Here is a 24649-nt window from a genome sequence, read left to right as displayed (position 1 = left end):
GAAATAAATAATTTTATTTATTTTTATTTCCCTCGAATCCTATCAACTGAAACTGCAGTCTTGACAAAGAATCATACGCCAGCATCGGATTAGTTATGAAAACACACGCAGTTAATGCAGTCCGGAGTGCAATCGCCACTTGGTAAACGCAAAAAAATTAGCTGATATTTAGCTTTGGTTAAACCAGGCAAGTTGCTTAAGGAAGCAGCAACTGTTTTGCCCGAGGCGAACGCGCGTATTTATTCCCCGTTTCCCCCCCGCTTCCTCTCTCCTCTCTCCGCATTCCGACACACGCGTCGAGAGAGCGCAACTAGGCGCGCGGCAGCGGCGGCGGCGCAGAGACGGTCCTGCCGCCTGGTGGAGCGCGGCTGAAACGGTTGCTATGGCAACGGCGCTCCATCTGTTTGACCTCGGCCACCGCCGGGAGCTACGCGACGGCTCGAAACCTGGCGCAGTATTGCTTACGCAATAAAAACAATGGTGCGAAATGTGTTAGTCCTTTACAGAACCCTGCCTTCATGTAAACTGGATCACAGGATAAAGAAGAACCTTCATGCAAATTGGATCACAGGATAAAGAAGAAAACGTACTGTTCTTCCAGCTACTTCATGCGTATTTGTTACGGATACTGCTTGTCATAAAAAAATCATGCCATGTAGCAACATCTTAAACCATTTTAACAAAATTATCGCTGGAGATATCGCATTTCAAACGGCAGCTTTATATTCCTTCTTGTAGTAAATTAATGTCAAAGTGACTGCTGCAGATCTGTGCTGTTCCTTTCTTGTCTTTGAGCCCCTTTAATGAGATGCTCAAATTCGTTTGCAAAGTAGGTCAGGAGGACGTAGGTATGGCCGGTGCGTAGTTGAACGAGACATTTGGCAACGGCAAGTCCCTGATCAAGCATCAGCGGAGTATGACCGTCCGCCAGGCCCTCGTACTCGTGAAAGAGGTCGTTTCGCCGGAGTACCAGGACGCTGCATCATGGCGGCACCGTGGCGTCGTTCTCTACGATGCTCAGAATATTGCTGCAAGGTTCTCTGGAGTCAAAGCGGATTACGGCCCGTTTGGTCAGGAATGTGATGCGCACGTCCTGAAAATCAATCACAGCGCCGTTCGCCTGCAGGAAGTCTGTCACGGGTTCGGCGACTAGTCGACATCATCACCGAGTCCGGACAATGAGGGGGTGGCCGTTTGATGCCCGGCGTAGCCGGTAAGCAAACGCAGTGACTGAGACCGAGGCGTGTTAAGGGGTAACAACAACAAAATAACGTTTATAGCTTCGATTGAACAATGCGGCAGCTTTCACAGACACGTAATTTACATTCTACAAAACAATTGCGGAAAGCACATAGCAGTAAACACACTGAATTAAGTTATACACTGAATATATCTACACAGTTCAGAACACAAGTGAGAGGCCAATTAGATACAGTCGATCAAAAGTCAGAAGGTGAACAAACATACAGTAAACCGGGAAGCGCGGCTGCAGTCCATCCCAAACACGCAGTCAGTGCGGCCCCCGAAGGCGACGTCCGTCCAGGGCAGCTTGCGGTTTCGAGGATGCGGTGCGGCGGCTCGGAGACCCGGGAGTTCGCGGCGGCAGCGTTTCCACCGACGAGCGGACTCAAGTTCGTTTCCATACGGCCCCCTTTTAAAGCCCTCGAGCGCTAGCGAGCGAGCACTCGCGGCGCCACAGCGTCGGCGTCGAAAAAACAAAACACCAAAAAGCGCAACGAGAGCACGTAGGCACCTACACTTTGACTCTGCATGGCCGCCATCTTGGAGGAGGAAAAAATTAACGCACAACTAAAAAGAAGCCCCAGGCTTCGACTCTCGATTCGGTGACCTTGGAAACGCAAAAAAGTAAAACACAACCAAAAAGCCAGTCACGTAGGCCGCAACTTCTTTCCCGCTAATGGTCAGCTCTAGACCGGCAGTATCGGGGACGAGTTTGAGCCGCCTCCGCTTTCGCAACGCGAGGGGTTGTCTACATAACTGAAAAAAAGCGTGCATGCATTCTTGCTCTTCCCGAGACACATACAAAGAAACGCGGACGCATTAGTTTTATACAAACAAAAGTAATTTACAGGTTGCCGCCACTTCTGTGACACGGCCCCCCACTTTCGGAATATTATCCGATAATATTCTAGACCCACAGAAGTCGGCGAGCAGACCTGTGCACAGATATACAGCGCGTAACAGAACCTCTTATATATATCTAGCACACACACACTACAAGTCACCGTGTATACATGCACCATAACACTTGAATAAATTAATAGCGAAAATTAATAGTGCGCGACAAATCTACAGCCTGCTAAGAAAATCGGCACCGACATTGTCCTTGCCCTTTATATGCTCGACGGTAAACTGATATTCTTGGAGCAGCAAGCTCCAGCGCAGGACTCTGCTGTTTAGCTGTTTGGCTCTCTGGATGTAGCTCAGTGGTTGGTGGTCTGTCTGAACTAAAAACGGGACCCCATAGAGGTAGGTGGAAAACTTCTGTATTCCCCAAACTAATGCTAAGCACTCCCTCTCGATTGTGCTGTATGCTGCTTCCCTGGGGAGCAATTTCCTGCTCGCGTATGCCACCGGGTGAAGCGTTCCGTCATGCCGCTGCATTAGTACCGCGCCAAGGCTGGTATCAGAGGCGTCCGTGCGCAGCACAAACTGTTTGGAGAAGTCTGGCAGCCGTAGTATCGGAGGGCTTGAGACCCGACGCTTGAGCTCTTCGAAGGCTTCCTGATGGGCCGGCGTCCACCTTACGACGTTGCTCTCTCCCTTTCTCGTCAGCTGGGTGAGGGGCTCGCTTACTCTTGCGTAGTCGGGTATGAAGTCGCGGTAATACCCCGACAAGCCAAGGAAAGCGCGTACCTGACGCTTTGTTCGAGGAGTTGGCGCCGCCTGTATCTTGTCGAGCGTTTTCCCGAGTGGTGCCAGCTCACCTCTGCCAATGCGATGCCCGAGGAACTCGATGCTTTCCATCCCGAATTCGCATTTGCTTGGTCGTACTGTCAGGCCGGCCATCTCGATTCTCGCAAATAGCTGCCTCAGCGAAGAAAGATGCTCCTCCCACGTACCACTGGCAACGAGGACATCATCATAATAGTGCTGCACTCCGGGAATTCCCTCCACCACTCGTTGCATCAATCTTGAAAATACTGCCGGGGCAGTTTTTATGCCGAACGGCATAAAACGGAATTGAAAGAGACCCGATGTCGTTGAAAACGCCGTTTTGGGCTTGGACTCCTCAGTCAATGGGATTTGCCAATAACCTTTGGCAAAGTCTACCTTTGAGAAGTATTTCTTCTCTCCAGCTGCAGCGAAGACCGCGTCCGCTCTGGGCATTGGCTCCGAATCGGCAACCAGGACGTCGTTAAGGCGTCGGAAATCAATGCAAAGCCGGTTCGTGCCGTCTGGTTTCTTCACCAAGAGGACCGGTGAATTGTAGGGTGACTGGGACTTCTCGATTATTCCCAGTCGCTCCATCTGCTGCATCTCTCTTTCTACGGCTTCTCTCGTCGCAAACGGAAGTGGGTACTGTTTTATGTGGACCGGAGTGCGGTTAGTGAGCTCTAACTGGCACTCGGCCCAGTCCGTCTTGCCTGGGACGTCGGAGAAGATGCGAGAGTGCTCTGATATCACTTCTCGGAGCTGTCTCCGTTGATCCGCCGTCAAATCATTAGAAAGCTTCACATCTCGCTCGCCCTCCGACTGTTCAAGCGCCGGAACAGGAATGGCTCCCTCGCTGTCCGATTCGGTAACGCCGCAGATCGCGTGGCACACGCGTTCTATTGGCTGGCTTTCCCGCTCTTCGTACTTTTTAAGCAGGTTGGCGTGAAAAATCTTCCTCCCTCCGGCTGTCTCGATAACGTAGTCGGCCTCTCCTTTCTTCTCTTTGATCTCGAAGGGCCCCTTCCACTGAAGCAGCAGCTTGTTGTTGTCCGTAGGCAGCAAAATCAGGACCTTGTCTCCCGGATCAAACATCCTCTCTTTGGTTTTCCGGTTGTACAGTTTTGCGTAGCGCGCCCCGGCCTTTTCGAGCTCCTCGTGCGCTAGCTTGCACGTGTCTTCCAGTCGATTACGGAGGTCAAAGACGTGCTGGTATGTGGTCTTCGCCTCCTCGTCGAGGTGATGGTTTGTCCAGAGCTCCTTCAAAATGGCCAGGGGTCCCCTCACATGCCGCCCATACAAAAGCTCGAAGGGCGAAAAGCCCAAACTTGCCTGTGGGACCTCCCTGTATGCGAAGAGCAACGGCGCCAGATAGCGGTCCCAGTCTCGCGGCTTTTCGGCGCACATTCTCTTCAACATTAATTTCAGGGTGCCGTTGAATTTTTCGACCATCCCGTTCGCCATGGGGTGGTACGGCGTGGTATGCAGCTGGCGTATGGAGAGAAGTCGGGCCACCTCCTTCATTAAGTCGGAAGTGAAATTGGTGCCTCGGTCGCTTAGGACTTCACTAGGGACTCCAAATCGAGAAAACATTTCGACCAGTGCCTCAGCGACCCTCTCAGTTTCCACGCTCGGCAGCGCTACGGCCTCTGGGTACCGGGTAGCATAATCCATTAAGGTCAGGATGTACCGGTTGCCATGTTTGGAAGGGGGCTGGATTGGGCCCACAATGTCTATGGCCACTCTTTTGAATGGCGTTTCGATGAGCGGCGTCCTCCCCAGCGGCACCCGAGCGACCCGACCCTTCGGGATTGTCCTCTGGCAGATGTCACAGGAGGCTACAAATCGCTTCACGTCCGCGGTGATACCCGGCCAGAAAAAATCTTCCAAAATCCGGTCCTTCGTCTTTTGGGCGCCTAAATGTCCGGCCATTATTCCGTCGTGCGCAGTTTTCAGCACCGCCTCTCGATGACACTTTGGAACGACGAGCTGGCGCACGATCCGCCCAGTTTTCTCGGTGTAGATTCGGTACAGTACTTCATTCTCTTTCTGGAATTCTATTTTTCCTTGCGAATCCCTACACGTCACTTTCTTGCCAATTTGGGAGAAGCAGTGCTTGAGCGACTGGTCCTCTGCTTGCTCCTCTGCATAACTCTTCCTGCTTGGCTTCACTGCGACGCCGGGGGTTTTAAGCGCTTGGAACTTCTTGTTTTGCTCCCTTGCTTTCGCTCTTGTTACAACCGCTGCAACTTCCTCTTCAGCGAGCTCGTTGCTGACCGGTTGTTCAACCAATTCCTCCGGGTCATCTGGAGCTCTGGCGCCTTCTATGTTTCCGAGAATTAAGTCATACAGCGGCTCCTCCATGCAGAGCACCGATATAATCCCAGAAAAGTACGGGGTGTCGATGTGAACCCGCGCCTCAGGCAGCATTTTAGCTGTTCCATCCACTAGATAAACTGGCCTCTTCTCTCCTGTGAGCTGGTCATCGTTGATGAGCTCTCGTCTCACGATCGCCGTATTGCATCCGGTATCCCGCAGTACCGATATGCTCTTGCCTCCCAACGTTCCAGCCACCACCGGCAGTCCTTCAACGAGGAATTTCGGTCGCGTCTGCATGACCGCGTTCACAACGGGAATTTTATCCCCATTTTTGAGCTCCAGGTAGCCATCGCGAATCCTCTCCTCATTAACGTTGATGGCGGGTGAGTAGACGCACGATGCCTGTGGCCTATCCTTTACCGCTGAGCGGCACGCATCCGCCTTGTGTCCCTTTCGACCGCACTTGAAACAGGTGACGCTAGTACTGTTACTGGTATGGGTACGGCACTGTGAAGCCTGATGCCCAATGCGGTTGCAAAGGTAACAGCGAGGCGGTGCTCGTTGATTGATTCTCTTTCCTTCGCTTTCGGGCCTCCCGGCATCGTCTCGGCTGTCTGTCTTTGACTTGGAGAGATTCAGGCTTCCTTGTGCTTCTAAAAACTGATCAGCTAGGTCCAACATCTCTCCTAGCGATTTTGCTTTCCTCTCCTTCAGGTAAAGTGCCATGTTGGAATGACAGCCTTGTAGGAATCTTTCCTTAATGAGGAGCTCTCTGAGTTCCTGAAACTCTGTCTGGATGCCTGAAAGTTCGATCCAGCGGTCAAAATAGTGGCTGAGACGCGCTGAGAACTGAGCTGCAGTTTCGCCATCCGCCGGTTTTCCTGTATTGAATTTCTCTCGAAAGCCTTCTGCGGTGAAACGAAATCTCTTCAAAAGGGCGGTTTTCACCTTCGTATAATCCGCTGCATCACCCGGCGGCAAACGCCCATAAACACTAAGGGCTTCCCCACTCAGACAAGTAGCTAGCGCTGTCGACCACTGGCTCTCCGGCCACTTCTGGCTCTTCGCAATGCTTTCAAATCGTCTGATATACGCATCTAAATCATCCTTCCGGTCGTCAAATGGGATCAGGAGTTTACTTGTGTTTAACTTCAAATCACCTTTGTCCTGGCTCCCTTCTTTCTCTCTTGTCTCTTTCTCTAGTCGCTGACTCTCTATTTTTAAACGCATAATCTCTATCTGACGTTCGTCAGCTGCCTTCGCGGCCGCGCGCTCCGCCTCCGCGGCCAAGCGCTTCTGCTCCGCGGCTGCGCGCTCCTGCTCCGCTCTCTCTCGGGCAAACGCCCGCTCTTCGCGCTGCTTATCTTCGGCCCATTTTCTGAGCTCAGTGCCTTTCAGCCCCAACTGGCTACCCATAGCTATCAACCTTTCCAAATCCATGCTTCTATCTCCAAGCACACTTTCAATAACACAGCTACAAGATCAGCACAAAGCAAATCCTATTGATACACGACACCTCTATAAAGTCGGCACAGTTCAATACCTCAACAAGTCTCCCTCTCAGTTCACCACGTTCCCTTCGCATCAAACGTCCTGTCGCGGACGCCAGTTAATTGTCACGGGTTCGGCGACTAGTCGACATCATCACCGAGTCCGGACAATGAGGGGGTGGCCGTTTGATGCCCGGCGTAGCCGGTAAGCAAACGCAGTGACTGAGACCGAGGCGTGTTAAGGGGTAACAACAACAAAATAACGTTTATAGCTTCGATTGAACAATGCGGCAGCTTTCACAGACACGTAATTTACATTCTACAAAACAATTGCGGAAAGCACATAGCAGTAAACACACTGAATTAAGTTATACACTGAATATATCTACACAGTTCAGAACACAAGTGAGAGGCCAATTAGATACAGTCGATCAAAAGTCAGAAGGTGAACAAACATACAGTAAACCGGGAAGCGCGGCTGCAGTCCATCCCAAACACGCAGTCAGTGCGGCCCCCGAAGGCGACGTCCGTCCAGGGCAGCTTGCGGTTTCGAGGATGCGGTGCGGCGGCTCGGAGACCCGGGAGTTCGCGGCGGCAGCGTTTCCACCGACGAGCGGACTCAAGTTCGTTTCCATACGGCCCCCTTTTAAAGCCCTCGAGCGCTAGCGAGCGAGCACTCGCGGCGCCACAGCGTCGGCGTCGAAAAAACAAAACACCAAAAAGCGCAACGAGAGCACGTAGGCACCTACACTTTGACTCTGCATGGCCGCCATCTTGGAGGAGGAAAAAATTAACGCACAACTAAAAAGAAGCCCCAGGCTTCGACTCTCGATTCGGTGACCTTGGAAACGCAAAAAAGTAAAACACAACCAAAAAGCCAGTCACGTAGGCCGCAACTTCTTTCCCGCTAATGGTCAGCTCTAGACCGGCAGTATCGGGGACGAGTTTGAGCCGCCTCCGCTTTCGCAACGCGAGGGGTTGTCTACATAACTGAAAAAAAGCGTGCATGCATTCTTGCTCTTCCCGAGACACATACAAAGAAACGCGGACGCATTAGTTTTATACAAACAAAAGTAATTTACAGGTTGCCGCCACTTCTGTGACAAAGTCGATCCCCAGAATCCATTCTCTGGAACAGTCGGGTAGCGCGACAAATTCACCGACTTACGTGAAACCACGAATACCAACTATAGCCGTGCACGGACCCACAGGAGAAAATTAGGTGGCCACAAGAGGTGTGGATGTGGGTCCCCGCCCGCTGTGTCAGAACCTTTTTAAGTTCTCGAGCAAAGGCACTGACATCACATACTAATTAACACTGGTACCAAGTAGCGCGGCATTTCAGTGCCGGCAATTGTCACACGCAAATCGGGTGCAGCCTATCGATACTGTCGCTCCCTGACTCTGTCCGGATATCGTCGACAAGGAAGTTTCGCGATGGGGGATCTTGACACGTCCCGACGTCAGCGGCCTTCACTACAGAGGTCGTTGAGTTAGTTTTCTCTACACGGACTCTGCGAACGACGGCCAGCGGAGTTGGTCTGGGGGCCAGAGCTGGAAGCGCGATAACGGGGAGGCAAAGGCGAACGAGGCTCGCGCCTTCCGGAGTAGACAGGGTTCTGGCGCCTCCAGAGATGCTGCGCAATCTCATCATGTCGTTCGCCGTTCTGGAGACATGGCGCGTCGGGTCGGAAACCGCGAAGACCCACTTGGCCGTACGGCCATGCTCGGTAGAGATCACCGGCGTCCTCACAGCGGTAGCAAAGGCCTACTCTCTAGCGTATGCCACAAAGCCGACTTCCGAGGGCGTGACACAGCTGGAGCAGGGGCGGATGCGTGAAATGGGCTGGTGTTACTCACGGCAGGCGCCTGGGTAATGGGACCGGGACCGTAGCTAGGTACGGTTGCGTGACATGGACCGATGTCGCTGACGGCAGGCGTCAGGGTAATGAAACCGTAATGGAACGACGAGGACGACTGCTTCAGCAAGACATTCCAGTACCCCTCTAGCTATGTGCATGTTTGCTTTGTGTGTGCGTGTGTGCGTGTGCGTGCGTGTGTGTGTGTGTGTGTGTGTGTGTGTGTGTGTGTGTGTGTGTGTGTGTGTGTGTGTGTGTGTGTGTGTGTGTGTGTGTGTGTGTGTGTGTGTGCGTGCGTGCGTGCGCACATGTGTGTCCGTGTCCTTGTGTCCGTGTGCTTGTGTGCGGGCGGGCGTGTGCGTGCGTGCGTGCGTGCTTGCGTGTATGTGAGTGTGCGTGCGTGTGCGCGTGCGTGTGCGTGTTTGTGAGTGTGTGCGTGTGTGCGCGCCAGCGCGCATACTTGCGTGTTCTTTGTACACATGGTTGTTTTTCTGCAGGCCCTACCGACTTGTAACGAAAGTTGGAAAATTGGATTTTGAGGAAAGGAAATGGCGCAGTAACTGTCTCTTATATCGGTGGACATCTGAACCGCGCCGTAAAGGAAGAAATAAATGAGGGAGTGAAAGAAAACAGGAAAAAAGAGGCGCCGTAGTGGAAGTCTCCGGAATGATTTCGACCAACTGGGGACCTTTAACGCGCACTGACATCGCGCAGCACACGGGCTCCTTTTGCATTTCGCCTCCATCGAAACGCGGCCGCCGCGGCCAGGTTCGAACACGGGAACTCCAAGAAACCGAGTGCCTTAACCACTGAGCCACAGCGCAGCTAAGCTACAACGTATCGTGACTACTTTCTGCAAATATCCGTATCGAGTTCTTCCACATCTGTATCCAAAGGACTTCGATCGCCCAGTTTTCCAATCTTCTGGTCGATATTTGCTTATTACAGCATATTTGAGAGAGTCTCCGCGCTTTATTACCAACTTTTCCCATGAGCTGTAACGTATCTCTTAGTATACACACAAAAGGAGAGCTCATCGAAAATATCGTTCACGGACATGCACTTAGGAGTAGCGCGGCTGGTCGAACGGAAGATAAATTGAGTAAAATTTGCCGGAACAAAGCTAAAATACTCATTAAATTCAGGCTTCCCCCGCCCAACTCAAGATTGAAATTCGTATCATGAAGGTATCATTGAAGCATGGAGGCATTTAAACCGGCTTTTCTTTGTGTTCTTATTTCCGGCGCGCATAGACGGGAAATTTTCATGCTCAGCCAGGCACACATAGTAAAGTCGCAGTGATCGTTTCAGAGAACTCAAATATTCGGCTCTGAGCACATACAAGTACTTAAAGAGCTCTGCACTTCCGGTAAAATGTTAATACCTTACGCGCCCCTCGAAGTAAATCGAACAAATTTCGCATAATGAAAGCACACAGTAAAGCGCTGTGGCTGAACTCAGGGATCGATCTTTCGAGCTTTCTATGGGCTGAGTAATTACATGGAGCGCTTTCGTCGCTGATTGCTTAAATAAAAAGTATACCATTAGCATCGACATTCGGAGCCATTTGTAAAATCTTGTGCTTTACTGATTTTGGCATTTCCTTTGCCTCCGGGGCCTTTAGTAAGGACGATACTTTTTTTTTCTTTTTCATTACTAAATGAATCGGCGTTCCTTTGAAGTCTTTCTGTCGAGCATTACCAAAGCCGGAAGCGGACAGGACAAACTTGTATGCTTACAGAGGGAAGCTGCGATACTTTTCACTCATTCTGCGCTTCGTTCACGCATAAACGTATCGCATATGAAATGAAAAAGATGTCAGAAATTAATTTGCTAAAGTTGTTTTCCTACTACAAAATATGGCAGCATTGGCAAGGTACTGAATTTCCTAGTTCAAATTGTATACGGAAAGAGAGGCTTTAAGGAAAAGGCACCTGGCGTATACCGGCACTGACGGGGTGGTAAAGGATTTCACTTATTAGCTTGCGACTCCCATTAATTTTAAATCAAACGGGATCAAAAGTTTGTTCAAATTAAGAGCAGTTAGAATTAACGTGAACCTTTTTTGTGAACTTGGTGTTGACGGAACTAAAGTATTGAATAGAACTGTGTTTCGAATTAAGCGAGTTCGAATTAACGAGAGAGATGTAGTGCTTGATCGGAAGAACAGAAATAATAACTCAACTCTTCTCCGTAAAATCTGTGCATAGCTAATGAAAACTCTTTCCTGCTTAGTAGTGCTGTTCTGTTTTATAAAACCTTGACTATCAACGAGCAGTTGAACAGTCGCTGTACTATGAATAGTGGTTTTTACTAAAAAACAGCTCTATATATTCAAATTCCCTCAGAGAATGTCGCCACCGATTTAGGTTGCCGCTCAAATCGTCCCCTCCTTTAGCAGTTTCTGACAGTAAAGTTAGCTTATAAGTTATAAGCAATCAGTTGGTAAAGAGGCTGACCTAAAATGGCGGATGTTCGATCGATGACAGAGACAAGATGAATTTGTTGTTTTTTTTGTCAGCTAAGCTTTGACAGTATCGCGAAGGGTAGGAATTCGGCTACAGATGTAAACTTGCTTAACCGTATACTGACGGGCCCGAACGGTAGCACAACCGTTTTGCGATGGAATGTAGAAATTTTTTTAAATATTTTGTGCCTGTGCGCGGACACTTGAAAAGCAACCAAGGATCTCTGTGGTTACCGTGCCACAGGACCACTTTGTGCCGAACCTCAACTCAAGGAGCATTGAACATATCCTGCTGGTTTTCTTTTTGTTATTATTCCGCTTTCGGACTTTGGCGCACAGCGTGCGGACGACAAGTTGCCGCGGAGCTTCTACGCGTGTATACTCTCTTTCAAGTAGTTTAATAAGCTACATGCCTACTCTAGAAAACCGCTGAATAACACGAAGCGCGGCTCGCAACCCTCAACATCGTCATCAACAGTTGGATTACGTCTCCTGCAGAACTAATGTCTCTCCTAAGGTTCTCTTATCATCCACCTGCTAGGCCAGACTCAGCCAATCTTCCGTAATAATCCAGTGGTTAAAAATCAATTGTTCATAGAATCCAGAGCAGGATTGAAGCGCTGCCTAATCTAGGTGAATGATTCCTGACACTAGTGAGGTTATGCTAGTAAAGATGCAAGGATACAAGAAAGATTCACAAAAGTAAACGGCAGAACACGCGCTCACTTACCAGGATAGGACCTGGTCACCCTACTGCTCTACTTGGCTATCACTTTCTCATGCATGAGACTATCAGTGTTCGGCCCTGAGTCAGCAGCGGCTGCGGAGCAACTGCCCAGGATGGCGGTTAGACCTGTGGCGCAGCGATGGGTGCTGAGCAACTAGAGATCTGTGCAGGCCAGCAATGGAAACTGAGAGTTGCGACATTTACAGCGCCCGAACATCGGCTAGCGAAAATGTCCTGTAGACGTGTAGTCTGAGGGAGTGAAAGACGCTGCGGACTGGGCCTGAAGACGTTGAATAGTGGGGTATTAGGGAAACAGAATGAATTCCAAGGCAACAGAAACTTGGCCGAGGACGGCACAAAGTCACGCGGAGGTACCGTCTGTTGCAAAAGTTTACAGTCCACAGCGCCGTTGATTTCATGGGCGTGGTGGGCTGTAAACTTTTTCAACAGACTGTACATGTATTAGTTCAGGAAATTTGCTGCTTTTATCTTGATTTCTATTTATTGGGCAGTTAGCGGCCTAGGAAGGCGAAAGACATCGGCCGCTATTTATTTCTTGGGTCTTTCTCACCAGCGGGTTGGTTTTGAGCTGCACCATTAAGGCAGTATGTGTCTGCTTGATAAGTTATCATAACGTTTGTGGTCAGCGTCCCAAGCAAAGTGTGACTGACCACGCAATATTTACACAAGCCCTCACCGTTTCACAAAATTTGCTACATGCGCATAGGAGCGCACCTATTTTACCGCTATTTTGAGAACAGCGGGAAAAAATTGGCGAAGAATTTTACATGGACTCCCGGCCCGGTGCTATCTTAAGGTTGGTAGCTTTCCTTAAGATAATTTCGAGTTAACACGCCGCGGCGCTTCGGGTGGCAGTTTTTAGTGTCATCGCTTTCACCGTTTCTATTTAGTTGCGTCTGCTGCAGTTAAAAAATAAGCAAAACTAAAGTGCATGTTGTGACTAAGCAGGAGTGTGAGGGAGTTTTATTATACGCACTGCATATATATAGGTTCCCTATGGTCTATAAAGCTCATAGAAAACTTCCGGGTGCTGTGTCTTAAATGTTATTCCTTCGCAGGCGATTAATAAGTTATTCTATAGTTTTCCATACAGCACCAGTAACACCTTGTAAAATGCCAGCTTAAAAAGCTGAACCTTTAACCAAACAGTCACTGCGTAGCGACAAATGTAAATGCATGTACCAGGAGTGCGCCGCGAAGTGAAAGGACTCTTTTAACCTCCTCGTAGAGCCGTGCTAAAAAATTGCGGTCAAAACTGAGCGCTGAGGAAACTTTATGGGACCAGCATAATATGTCGATGCTTTTTCTTCAGTTCTATCCAAATGGTTATCGTTCGGGCAGCCTTATTGCAGGACGTGGAGTTAGCGAAGCTGAGGCAACCCTTAAGAATACGACGGGTGGCTAAAACAATCAACATGAACGGACCTAAAAGTTAAATATAATCGTCATGTTATACCGCCCAACTAATCTATTTTTTTTTTCCATTTAACTGCGCTGACGTGAACGTTCGCAGGAAATGCAGAAAACTCATTTCACCTTGTGGTATACTCAAAGGCATTTACTTGTCGCGGCGTGCGGTACGTCGTGAGACAATGACGTGCATTTATTATTGCGAAAGCAATACTACGCCAGGTCTAACCGCTCGTCGCGTGGTCCGTGGACCCCCCTGCTCCTCGAGGAGCCGTCGCCGCGCCTAGCAGATGGTTTGACGTCAGCCTCTCCGTTGCTATGGCGACGCGTGACGTCTGCTTGCTCTCTCCACCGCAGCCAGGAGGAACCGGTCGTGCCGCGCTCTTCGAGGAGTCTCGCCATGGAAGTCACTTACGAAGAGTCTATATCTGAATCTAGTTGCTCTACTGCTTCTATTGCTTTCGCAACCAACCAGGTTTAACCAGAGCTAAACCACACATTTTTTCAATGTCCCGATGGTGCAGGTCGTGGTCGGCACGAATGCGGAGAGTGTGGCCGGGCTTGCGTTGGACTGGGTGAACCGCAAGCTTTACTGGACGGATGCTGCCAACGACAGAATCGAGGTGGCCAACCTGGACGGAAGCCACAGGGCAGTGCTCATCTACGACGGCCTGGATAAGCCTCGGGGAATCGTCGTGGATCCAATTCGCGGGTGAGCTCACTGCTGTCGTTGCGTGAAGCGTGGTTCCATTTTGGATAGTGCTATATACAATACCCTGTAGCCTTAACCAACGGTCTTCGAGATGAGGAGGAACAGAACGCGTGGTTTGCCCACACCTGAAGAGTCAGATAATTGTGTTATCTGTGAGTATCGTAGCTTTTTAACGATTTTCTTAACGGAGTTAAAATTTTAATTTCGCTCTTTACCGGTTAATTTCATGCCTGGTTATACACCGCCGTGGAGGCTCAGTGGTTATGGTGCTCGGCTGCTGACCCGAAAGACGCGGGTTCGATCCTGGCCGCGGCGGTTGAATTTCTTTGGAGGCGAAATTCTAGAGGCCCGTGTACTGTGCGATGTCAGTGCACGTTAAAGAACCCCAGGTGGTCGAAATTTCCGGAGCCCTTCACTACGGCGTCTCTCATAGCCTGAGTCGCTTTGGGACGTTAAACCCCATAAACCAAACCAAACCATCATGCCTGGTTATAGCGTTGCCATACCGGCAAGATCTTTCCTTTGCAGCCATTACATGGATGATCCTACAGTTTAATGTATACTTCAGAAGCATTCGTTCCCCGGACTTCTCGCTCTTCCCAGGGACAAAAAAGTGATAGCGAGAGCTGTGCATGCCTTTTCCCTCTCCCCCTCGTCCCCAGCTGATAGGACCCACATACGCCCAGATACGGTAAGCGTGGGTCCCGTGACCACAAATCACTCGTTCCAGTTGCCAAAAGTGAACAAAGCACTGCTCCATTTGATTTGGTTGGAACGCAATAACGTGATCTTTCAGTGATGATGCCACATTTTTTTTTTTACTGTTTCATAAATGTGTAGTACCATTCTACACATCGCAGAGAAAGCACAGTCTTATTTATTACGTGGTTTTGAAAAACAACTTGTTATAATGAAGAGCCAACATCCGTGGTCTGTGCATCAGTTTTAACCCTAACGATGTATATGTTATTACCTAACGCTCAAGAAAAGTCTCCTTTCTTTGTAGCTGAATGATTTCGTTGCGGCAGATGCTTATCGCAATTATTCCATCGTTCAAATTGATCGAATGCTTGAGACTAATCCAGTAGCATAACTTTACTTCTGAAGCATCCAAGTCTTTGTTGCATCAAGGTACCAGACGGACCTAACTCCTCGTCTGCACAATAGCAAACCTTGTCCGCTCCCGCAGGCACATGTACTGGACGGACCTTGGCGACCTCCCGAAGATCGAGCGGGCAAGCATGGCGGGCCAGCAGCGGTCCGTCATCGTGCAGCACAACCTAACCTGGCCCAATGCGCTGGCTATGGACTATGCGTCCGAAACGCTGTACTGGACCGACGGCGCCACCAAGACCATCGAGCTCATCCACATAGCCACCATGAAGAGAAAGGTGGGCTGCCAACATTACGCCAAGAGAGAGAGAAATGGACGGAAAGGCAGGGAGGTTAACCAGGCGATGCCCAGTTGGCTACCGTACACTTGGGGAGGGGAACAAAAGGGAAAAAAAGGAAAAAGAGCGGCAATGAAATGAGTTTTCTAAGTGTCCAGCGACCATCATGTCACGGGCACAGAGAGCGCGCACTGAAAACTTAAAAAATTATAGACGGGAATACAACCCCGAGTCCCTTAAGAATCTCAGGACCGCTTTCACCGCTTTCCTTTGCGAGGAAGGTTGTGTCCAAGGCCCCAGAATGTTGGACTCTGTTAGAGGACGCGAGTCCAAGCGGTACAGAGTAGCAATTAGGAAACCACGCTCTCGCTCAAAACGAGGGCAGTCCCAAAGGAAGAGAATGCGGTGTAAACCGGGCATGTTTAAGCCGGGCAGAAGATCAACTAGTCAGTCACGTGACGTTATCGCTGCGAGACTGCAACGTGGGCAGAAGCCATGATGGCAGGGGCCAGTGTGCACGTGGAGTCATAATTTCCCGCGCAGGTGCTCATGTCCCACGACCTGCCCCACCCGTTCGGGCTGACGGTGTTCGACGGCCGCGTCTACTGGACCGACTGGGACAAGAAAGCCATCCTGTCGGCCGACGCCGCCACGGGGGAGAACCGCAGAACCGTTCTGCCTGGCCGCGACAACCTCAGGAACATACTTGTCTTTCATCGAAACAGACCTTCAGGTGGGAACTGTTATACGGCCTTATACCGTCGGCGCATGCCTCGTTCTTGCGTTTCCTTTTCAGTTTCTTACACAAGGGACAGTCTACCAGACTTCTGAAAAGCTGACAAAAGTACCTATACAAGTTTCCTTTGTACCATGGCAGCCGTATTTTAGTTGAAGGCAGCAGCGTCAGTTGTCATAACAGTAATTATTACAGCGACGGTAACATGTGCATACATCGAAATGAAATTTAGTATTCCTTTACCACTAGTGCCACTGCGTTCTCGACATTATCATTGTAGTTCATAAAGCTAAACTCCAGATTTCAAACGTTTCGCTTCTACATATTTTCGTATACTTGGCTTTGTTTATTTTGCCGATTTCTTGCCTGGGCTTTCCGTTTTTTCTTGGTTTTGCAGCATTTTTGTGACTAAACAACACCAATTTATTATAGCAATGCTGCGCTTTTAATCCCACACATAACGTGATCCAAGTGACGGTTAAAAAATATTCTGGGGGTAGCATGTCTGGAACCAAAGCAGCCCCAGCTGTATGCTTTCACCTAGATCAGGCAGGAATATTTTGTGCATACCTGCTGACTCATTCTATTGGACTGGCGTTTAAACCACCAAATGGGGAAAGCTGTAGGACGGAAAGGATTAAAAAAAATGGCGTAATTTTCACAATGACAGCTTTGCTACGAAAGTGGTAGTCGCCCTTCGAAGAAAACGCACGAAATTGAAACGTTCGCGGATAAAGCGTAAATTCTAAACATTTAAGCAGCTAGCACTTTCCTCCAAGTCGATGACACTTCGTCTCGCAGCCCGCAAGTCGTGAGCAGCGCTGAAGAGCACGCACTCGGTAATACTTGGCACTCTCAGAGTGTTGCATGCACTTCCTTTGGGGCCAGGAAAAGAACTCAAGTGGGCCATTTATTGCTTTTTTTTGGCGCCTTACGCCTCTTCATTTCATTTGTTTTGAGTATGTCAAGTTTTTTATAATTATCAAAACTCATTTCACTTATATTATCAGATGGGTGCGACGTGAAATAAATGCTCTCCCTTGTTCCAAGAGACCGGTAGCAATAAAAAGCACTTGCTGCAGCAATATGCTTGTTCTTCGACGTTCGTCGTTCGAAAGGCACGTGAGTTCGCGAAGACGAATTTTTTTATTATTATCACTTGAGTTTTCATTTACCATATAACTTGAGCGTAGAAGTACACGTCACAGTTCCTTAGATTGCGTCAACAACTGCGTCTACTAAATTGATTTAAATTAAATGTCATGAGGTCTTCAAGATTAGGTTATTTTTAAGCTATGAAATCTACCACATTGCTGGCTTCTCGTATGCTAATTTATGCTTTCAGGTGTGTGTTCTGTGTGTGCAAATTTAGGAACGTTTCTGAGTTGCGTAATTAGTTTTAACTAGACTATATTCACTCACTTTTGAAGTCTGGTAGTTATTCGCGCACTAATTTAAATTGGAACCTGACAGACTTTCACATTTTATGCGGTTTCAATTTGCGGAGTTTTTAGAATTTCGAGGCAGAAATGTAAAAAAGCAGCACAAACAAAGAGACGCAAAGACACAGCTACAGGACTACTGCCACAGCACGCGACGGCAGACATCCTCACCTTCGTTCGTCATGGTCAGTGTTCGCGATGCCGTAAACTATCACCGGCTTGAACTAGCTAGCCCTGGAGAAAGTTCTTACGACATCGCGTTTTGAAACACTCACTGCCAAACTTGCGCCGCTCACCCCGCCCGGCTGTATTTCAAGATCAAGAAACACGAATGCCACTATGGAGGCCGCTGATATTTTTATGACCAGCGAAGGCGGATCAATCATTTCAGCACTCTAAGTGGCCACGTTATAAGGAACACCAGACCGGGCAGTCGTTCCCACCGCTATCAAAACTTTCAAGTTTTGCGTAATCCAAAGCTCGACACTCGCAGCATCGAGAACTGGTTTACTGATCTACTGGCGTCAGCTGTGCTTCCACTTCGGTACCAACAAATGTATTGAGACAGACGTTTGGCCGCCCGGTCGTATGATGGACCCGCTGCGGTTTTCGAGTAGCTCATTTTTCCCTTCACCTATTCTTTCCTTCTCCTTGCCAGTACCAAATGCATGCTCGTCGAACAACGGCGGCTGCAGCCACTTGTGCCTTATCGCGCCTAAGCCAAAGAGCTTTCTCTGTGCCTGTCCCACTGGGACGATACTCCTCAACGACACCAAAACCTGCTCAAAAGGTAAGCGCTGCATGTGCTGTACACGCACTAATTTATTGAGTGCTGCATCTCGTTTCGACTGGCAGCATTTAAGTGTATGGGATGAGGGAAGATGGGGGGGGGGGGGGGGCGGGGGTGAGGTGCAAGGGATAGCTTTCGACAGCACAGTAACCATCTTTGAAAGCCTCGCCAATTGCTAAAAAAAGGGTTATAACATAGAGCGGCCATTTCACGTCTTGTTTGTCACAGCCATGTCTTGGTACATGTATACAGTCTTTGCCAAAAGTAACCAGGCTAAGCGGTTTGCTTCTCAGTCGTATATTATAGCTATTATGCCAGCAATCAAGGTCAAAATCTCTGTACGGTAAGGAGAACCCTTGCCCTCACATTTAAAGCACTTTTTGATCATTTGAGAAGGGGTGGGGGCTCTACTACACTAATGAGAAGCAAGCCATGCAGCCTGGTTACTTTTGGCAAAGATTGTACATATAGGCATACTACATATATATCTGCTACATATATGTCCCTCAAATAAACTTGCATGCGCTTGCTACTTTGTAGGTGGCCTAACGTAAAATTGAAGGAAAGATAAATTTAAAATGCCAGAGTCGCACGCTTAGTGAAGTTGCTATATGTTGCTTAAGGACCCAAAAATCTCAAAGCTGCTGCCTTTTGATTCTGTCAGTGCGGCAGCACATATAGACTAATTAACGCGGAAAGAAAGCATAAGCGACGCAAAGTTGAGAAGGGGTCCTCTACAGGAGTCCACTGTACAAACAACGACCAGCGATTTCCCTATCCGAGCACTTTGTTCGGCAGTGCATGAAGTCCCTAGATCAGAATTGCAAAGTAATCATAATAAATAACGGATCAAGGAACTTCATTGCGCCGCTTCCACTCGATGTACTGAACATGAATACGCCTAGATTGCAGTAAAAAGGCAGTGGGACGTCCTCCAGCGCACACCCTTTTAGGCGCAGGATATGCTACCTAAGTTACCTAGCAGGTTTCAATGACTAAATATACGGAATACCTATTTTGGTATGGTTTGGTTTATGGGGCTTAACGTCCCAAAGCGACTAAGGCTATGAGAGACGCCGTAGTGGAGGGCTCCGCGGGAACTCGATCTACACGTTCCGAGCATTCTTAGAAACTTCGACTTATTGCCCTGTGTGGCCGATTTCTCTAATTAAATCGAATTAACGTCCGGCACCCGCCTTTATTTTTGAATTCTCCCTCGTACGGTGGGCGGAGTCGACCAACGCGTGGAGTGCCTTTCAGCCAGCTCCGTGGAGGCTTTGCTTTCGCTTTATGTTGTTTTTTGAGTTTCCGTGAATAAATAGTTTCATTCGCAGATAATATAGCCGCAAAATAAGTCCGCAGAAATAAAAATACGCGCGGACTATTTGCTTCTGCGGATTACTACGTATTACTCCGCCGATGGCAGAGCGGCAAGCCGCCACGGGAATGGGTGAAAGGCAATCCGCGCGTTGGTCGACTCCGCCCACCGTACGAGGCAGAATTCAAAAAAAAAAAAAAAGGCGGGAGCCGGACATTAATTCGATTTAATTAGGGAAATCGGCCACACAGGTCAATAAATCGAAGTTTCTAACAATGCTCAGAACGTGTAGATTGAGTTCCCGCGGCAAAAAGACGGGTTCAGATTCCTCTTCAGTGCACCTTTAACGTGCACTGACATCGCACAGTACACGGGCCTCTAGAATTTCTCCTCCAAACAAATTCAACCGCCGCGGCCGGGATCGAACCCGCGTCTTTCGGGTCAGCAGCCGAGCACCATAACCACTGAGCCACCGCGGCGGCAATACTTATTTTGGCAATGGAGGCTTATTCCCATTGCAAAGTATAGTAATTGATGCAGTTAGCAAAGCGATGAGGCTTTTCAACGCGGCACCTGAGGTTTTGAGCAAAGTAAATATAGGAGGCTGAAACCACGGTTAAAATCTTCGTAACTTCAAGAACTTCGCATGTTTTGAAGAGGGAATCCGTTGCGAACCGTAAGCCTTCCGTATTTTTAGCGATGGAAATCTATCCACGCATGCTCTGCCCCATAAAGGGAGGACGCTAGAGGACAGTTTATTCCCGTTTTACTCTTTTCGTGTTAAGAGTGTATATTCAGTAAAAAAGGGCAGCTGCGAGCGCACGCGTAAATTGCCCTTTTTTGGTCTTTATTTCCGGTTTGAGTTCCGGCTCGAAGATCAAAGGAGAACCCTTACTATGAGCTCTAAAAGCATTACTGCACTACATTATTTATACTCGCCAAATGAATATGAAAAGCGTGTAGCGCATCAGTCGTGCTGTACGTACTGTGCGGATAAAAAGCTTTTTTCTTTATTTCATCGCCGCCTCTTTGGTTGCGTAAGCATTCCATTTTTGCCCAAAAAAGCGGCGGTATCAATGTTGACGTGAGTGCGCCGTTTCGTGAATGCCATTATGTCTCGAGGAGTTGAACTTTGGGGATACTTTTGTCAGAAGTGGCATTCTATAGTGGTAAGCTCCCGTAGTGCCTCAAAATAAACAGGAGCCACATACACCTCGTTGGCAAAACGACGTGTTGAATGCTTTCACGGTGTACGGGGTCCTGTCTGACTAATGGAGCCGACATGCTTTTGCCATCAGGGACCCTGTCACATGCTCCTCCTTTTCAAAGTCGTACATGCAACCGTGTCTTTACCATGGCGTAAAAGCCTAGGTGCACACTTCCATGGAAAAGACCTGCTCACGTGCTCGGGAGCTTAGCGCGATCGACAAAAAGAAAAAAAAATAGCCGAAATGGGATTGAAAGGATACGCAAAAAAAAAATGGCGGAGGGGGGGTGGGGGGGACGCATCCATCAATTTCTTTGATGTTTTGTGCTTTGCCGCAGATTGCTTGTTGCACTTATGTGCTGCGCTGTTCTCGTTTCTGATTGCACCCCCCATCCTTTCAGGAATGAGACGTTTCCTTATCTTCTCTCGTAGAACGGAAATACGAAAAATGTCTCTTGACGTGCCTTACTGGGCAGATGTGGTTGTTCCGCTCAGGAATCTGCGAAATGTCGTCGCCGTCGACGTCGACACGACTGATGGTTAGTATCGGCGAAAAAAAATTGTTGACTTCGTTTCTTTGCATTACTTTATAGGTTGTTTTGCTGCGCTGCCTACGAGGCGATATTGCGCATGAACTGGCTCCGGTCAAAAGGCTATACAGCCAGATATCTTCTTTTTTTTTTATTTTGCGTCATAAAGCCTCATTCTTTTGGGGAGAGAGCATGCAGTAGTACTTCGTATGAGCAAATGTTGAGTACTTTCTATGTGGTAGGAAGAACATATGCCCAGTTAATATCATGTACTGCACCAAAATAATGGCGAGAGGCTGTGTGACTGCGTCGGGGAGTGGAGAGGAAGGGTAGAGATGGGATGCGCGGCTTGTCGATTAGCCCTCACCCGCGGCCCCTTGCTTTTCAGAACCTGTGCTGACCTTTTCAAAACTTATGCAGAAGAGTGCTCGGTGTCGTTATGCTTAAAGCGCTGAGCCTAACGACACCTTCAAGCGAAGATACTAGTGCCTTTAGATGTGCTCTTTACAGCTGTACTGGTATGCAAGGTGTTTCAAATAAGAATTTAAGCAATTTTTAAAGATAATCTTTTTGTGCTGGAACGATTTTTTTCGGAATAGCATTGTTAGTGGTGTAGTGCATTAGAATGTATCTAAAACGTGCTAACTACTACTAGTAGCCTTGTTAACTTCTTAACTATATTACTCTAAGGCTCCTTCTTGAAAGGCTTGTAGCCCGTCGTATGTAATGTCCATATCAGTTTTTAAAATTTCGAACATTTAATCTCTTCGTCGCTTCAGCGCAAGGAATTCTGGGGACACACGCGGGCAAACACGAGAAACCATGAGACCAGAAAGAGCGCTAGCCACGCCAACGAATGCGCATCCTCGTCGGCGTGGGTGCCACGTGTTCCCTTCGCACAACCCCACTAGGAACGGGCAGAGAATACATGCCAGGTGCGCCGATGTGTGACGCGTGCCCGTAGGCGTGGCTAGCTCTCTTTCTGGCCGCGTGCATGGTTTCGGTTTCGGCCGTGTGCGGCCCCAAAATTGCTTGTGCTGCAGCGACGTCGAGAATGGAATATTCGAAAATATAAAAATTAATATGTATATTACTTACGATGGGCTACGAGCCTCTCAGTAAATAAGGAGCCAAGAGGTTATTATTAATAAGTTAACTTTAGCCACTAGTTATAACCTGCCTTAGTTGCATTCTGATTCACTGCACCCCTGACAATGCTATGCAGAAAAGCGTTCTTCTAACTCAAAAAAGCCTATATTCAACAACTGCCAACCATATTAGTTGAATCACCCTATATATGAGCATAACCTTACTGCACTTACCTTACTAAGCTGCATTGCAATTACTGCACACATATTCCAAAAAGTATTTTTTGGAATATGTGTGCAGTAATTGCAATGCACGGATGAATATTAAGTGCTTTTATACTTAGTTATTTGCTTTAATTAATCCTTTAGACTTCGATCACAATGACGAAACTCCGTATTTCATGGGCACGACTTACTGCAAGAAGGTATCGACTCGTGGACTCTCCAGTCACTGGTCTAAACAATGTGAACCCTTTGTAAGCAAACATAACACATATGCATTGCATATGTCGTCGAAATTTGCCGCACGTATATACGCGAATGCAATACAAATGCACATTTCAACAGGAGGTCGGATTTTCTGGAGCCCTTCATTACGGTGTCCCTTATAGCCTGAGTCGCTTTGGGACGTTAAACCCCCATAGACCATAAACCATGATCATTCTTTCGTTATAAGACATGTGTGCGTGTTGTATGGTATGGTATGGTATGGTATGGTATGGTATGGTATGGTATGGTATGGTATGGTATGGTATGGTATGGTATGGTATGGTATGGTAAATGGGGGTTAACGCCCCAAAGCGAAATGGGATATGAGGGACACTATAGTGCATGGCTCCAGATTAATTTCGACCATCTGTAATTTTTTAGCGTGCAATGACATCGCGAATAACATGGTCGCTTTGCGTTTCGCAAGAGGAGGCCGCTCCGGCCGGGATCGAACCCTCGTCCTTCGGGCATAGTAGCCGAGCGCGTGAGCCACAGTGGCGGTATAAATTATGCTCGGACCTTTCCAGCACGATGATTGGATTTTAGTGACATCCGGGTATCTTCTTCAAAAACCGTGTTTTGTATATGCTGGTAGTTGGGTTCATTTTTATTGAAGTATTTCAACCAAGCATTATCGCTGTACAAGCTGCGATAATTGGTAATCACGTGAAATGTGTTTTGTCGAAGCAATACCTTCTTTCTCGTGATGTCCGCGAAGAAAACTTCGGGGATGGAAAATGTCATCATGTGAGGGACAGAAACCACGAAATCTAGGCGACCGTTGTTTTCGAAACGAAGCTCTGCGTGCTGGCCGAGACCGGCTCAACAGAAAAAAACTTCTTCAGCTCATGCTTGACGACGCTGGTGAATCAGCGCGTCAAACGTATTTATTCCCAGAACATTTCCTGTTTGAAGGAAAGCTGGCGCATCACCTGCACCAACGCCTTATCAAACACTGCGTGGAATGATTCGCTTGCCGCGCTGCCTTTTCAAAAATAGCGCGACGCGCATTGCCTGCTACGGCTCAAACTTCAAACGCCGCGCCATTAGTAGTGGAAGAATCACCCATGTTTCTTTACAAATGTCAAAACATGCGTTAAAAAAAAGGCATGTATATTGCACAATGCACGTAAATCTGGCGCTGCCGCAAGAAGTAGGCACTTTAATAAACTTTTTTATCTTATAGTTTACCCCGCAACAATTGAAAAAGCGTTGTTAGTCAAGCTAAGCCTGGCCTAGCGAAGTCAAAACAGGAATGATGCATGTGCCGCGGCATTCAGTCAACGTTAGAGTGAGTTTTATACCGTGTCTTGTAACTATGCTTGTTACTCTCGCTTTGTCATGTATTCTAGCTTGTTATGAGTTAAATAGGCAACCGATATCCGTTTACCGACTGTTGCGTCACTAGAGAAACTCGAAAAAGTTCTCCCAGCCTAACCGCACGTTTCTTCGGGCTCAAATTTCTCACAAAGGTTGGATATGATGGTCAGTTTTGTTTTATGATACATTTAGGTGGCGTGTTTGCGTGATTCGGCCAGCATTATTCGGAAATGCCCATTGTCTGTGGCGCTGGCGAACCAAAACCGAAAAATTTCGCTGCAATGGTACCCGTGGCGCCATCTTGCACCCACCGGAGAAACGAGCTTTTTTTTTTTCAATCACCCGCGCAATTTTCAATTCGCCTCTCCTCGATAATGGCCAAGCTCGCTTCTCAGGTGGGTGCGAGATGGCGCTACAGGTACCATAGCTGCGAAGTCT

The 24649-nt window shown here is 48.3% G+C and overlaps 2 protein-coding genes across 2 annotated transcripts in view; one reads left to right on the top strand and one right to left on the bottom strand.

Annotated features, from left to right (window-relative positions):
* The window catches only part of LOC149371075 (low-density lipoprotein receptor-related protein 4-like), a 322806-nt gene that overhangs the window by 270672 nt on the left and 27485 nt on the right, over positions 1 to 24649 (top strand). The window contains exons 16-20 of the mRNA XM_089564550.1: positions 13713 to 13900; positions 15090 to 15291; positions 15835 to 16024; positions 18128 to 18259; positions 21186 to 21323. Coding sequence (XP_089420676.1) covers positions 13713 to 13900; positions 15090 to 15291; positions 15835 to 16024; positions 18128 to 18259; positions 21186 to 21323 — 850 coding nt within the window. The remainder of the gene's footprint in view (positions 1 to 13712; positions 13901 to 15089; positions 15292 to 15834; positions 16025 to 18127; positions 18260 to 21185; positions 21324 to 24649) is intronic.
* Positions 983 to 6630, bottom strand: LOC149371076 (uncharacterized). Its single transcript, XM_089567904.1, has 2 exons — positions 4501 to 6630; positions 983 to 1093 (listed from the first exon to the last, which is right to left on the bottom strand). The coding sequence occupies exons 1-2, from the start codon at positions 6628 to 6630 to the stop codon at positions 983 to 985; spliced, it is 2241 nt and encodes a 746-aa protein (XP_089424030.1).

The sequence above is a fragment of the Amblyomma mixtum genome, chromosome 1 (genome assembly GCF_055824585.1).
Source record: "Amblyomma mixtum isolate Tamu chromosome 1, ASM5582458v1, whole genome shotgun sequence".
In the NCBI taxonomy this organism is placed as follows: domain Eukaryota; kingdom Metazoa; phylum Arthropoda; class Arachnida; order Ixodida; family Ixodidae; genus Amblyomma; species Amblyomma mixtum.
This window is presented reverse-complemented; position numbering and strand designations above follow the sequence as displayed.

What these genes read in the sequence shown, in the direction of transcription:
- LOC149371076 (XM_089567904.1), bottom strand. Translation starts at nt 6,630, where the DNA reads ATGGGTAGCCAGTTGGGGCTGAAAGGCACTGAGCTCAGAAAATGGGCC. An exon ending in AAACTGAGAGGGTCGCTGAG is followed by an intron (nt 1,094 to 4,500) that starts GCACTGGTCGAA and finishes ATTGATTTTCAG; the next exon opens with GACGTGCGCATCACATTCCT.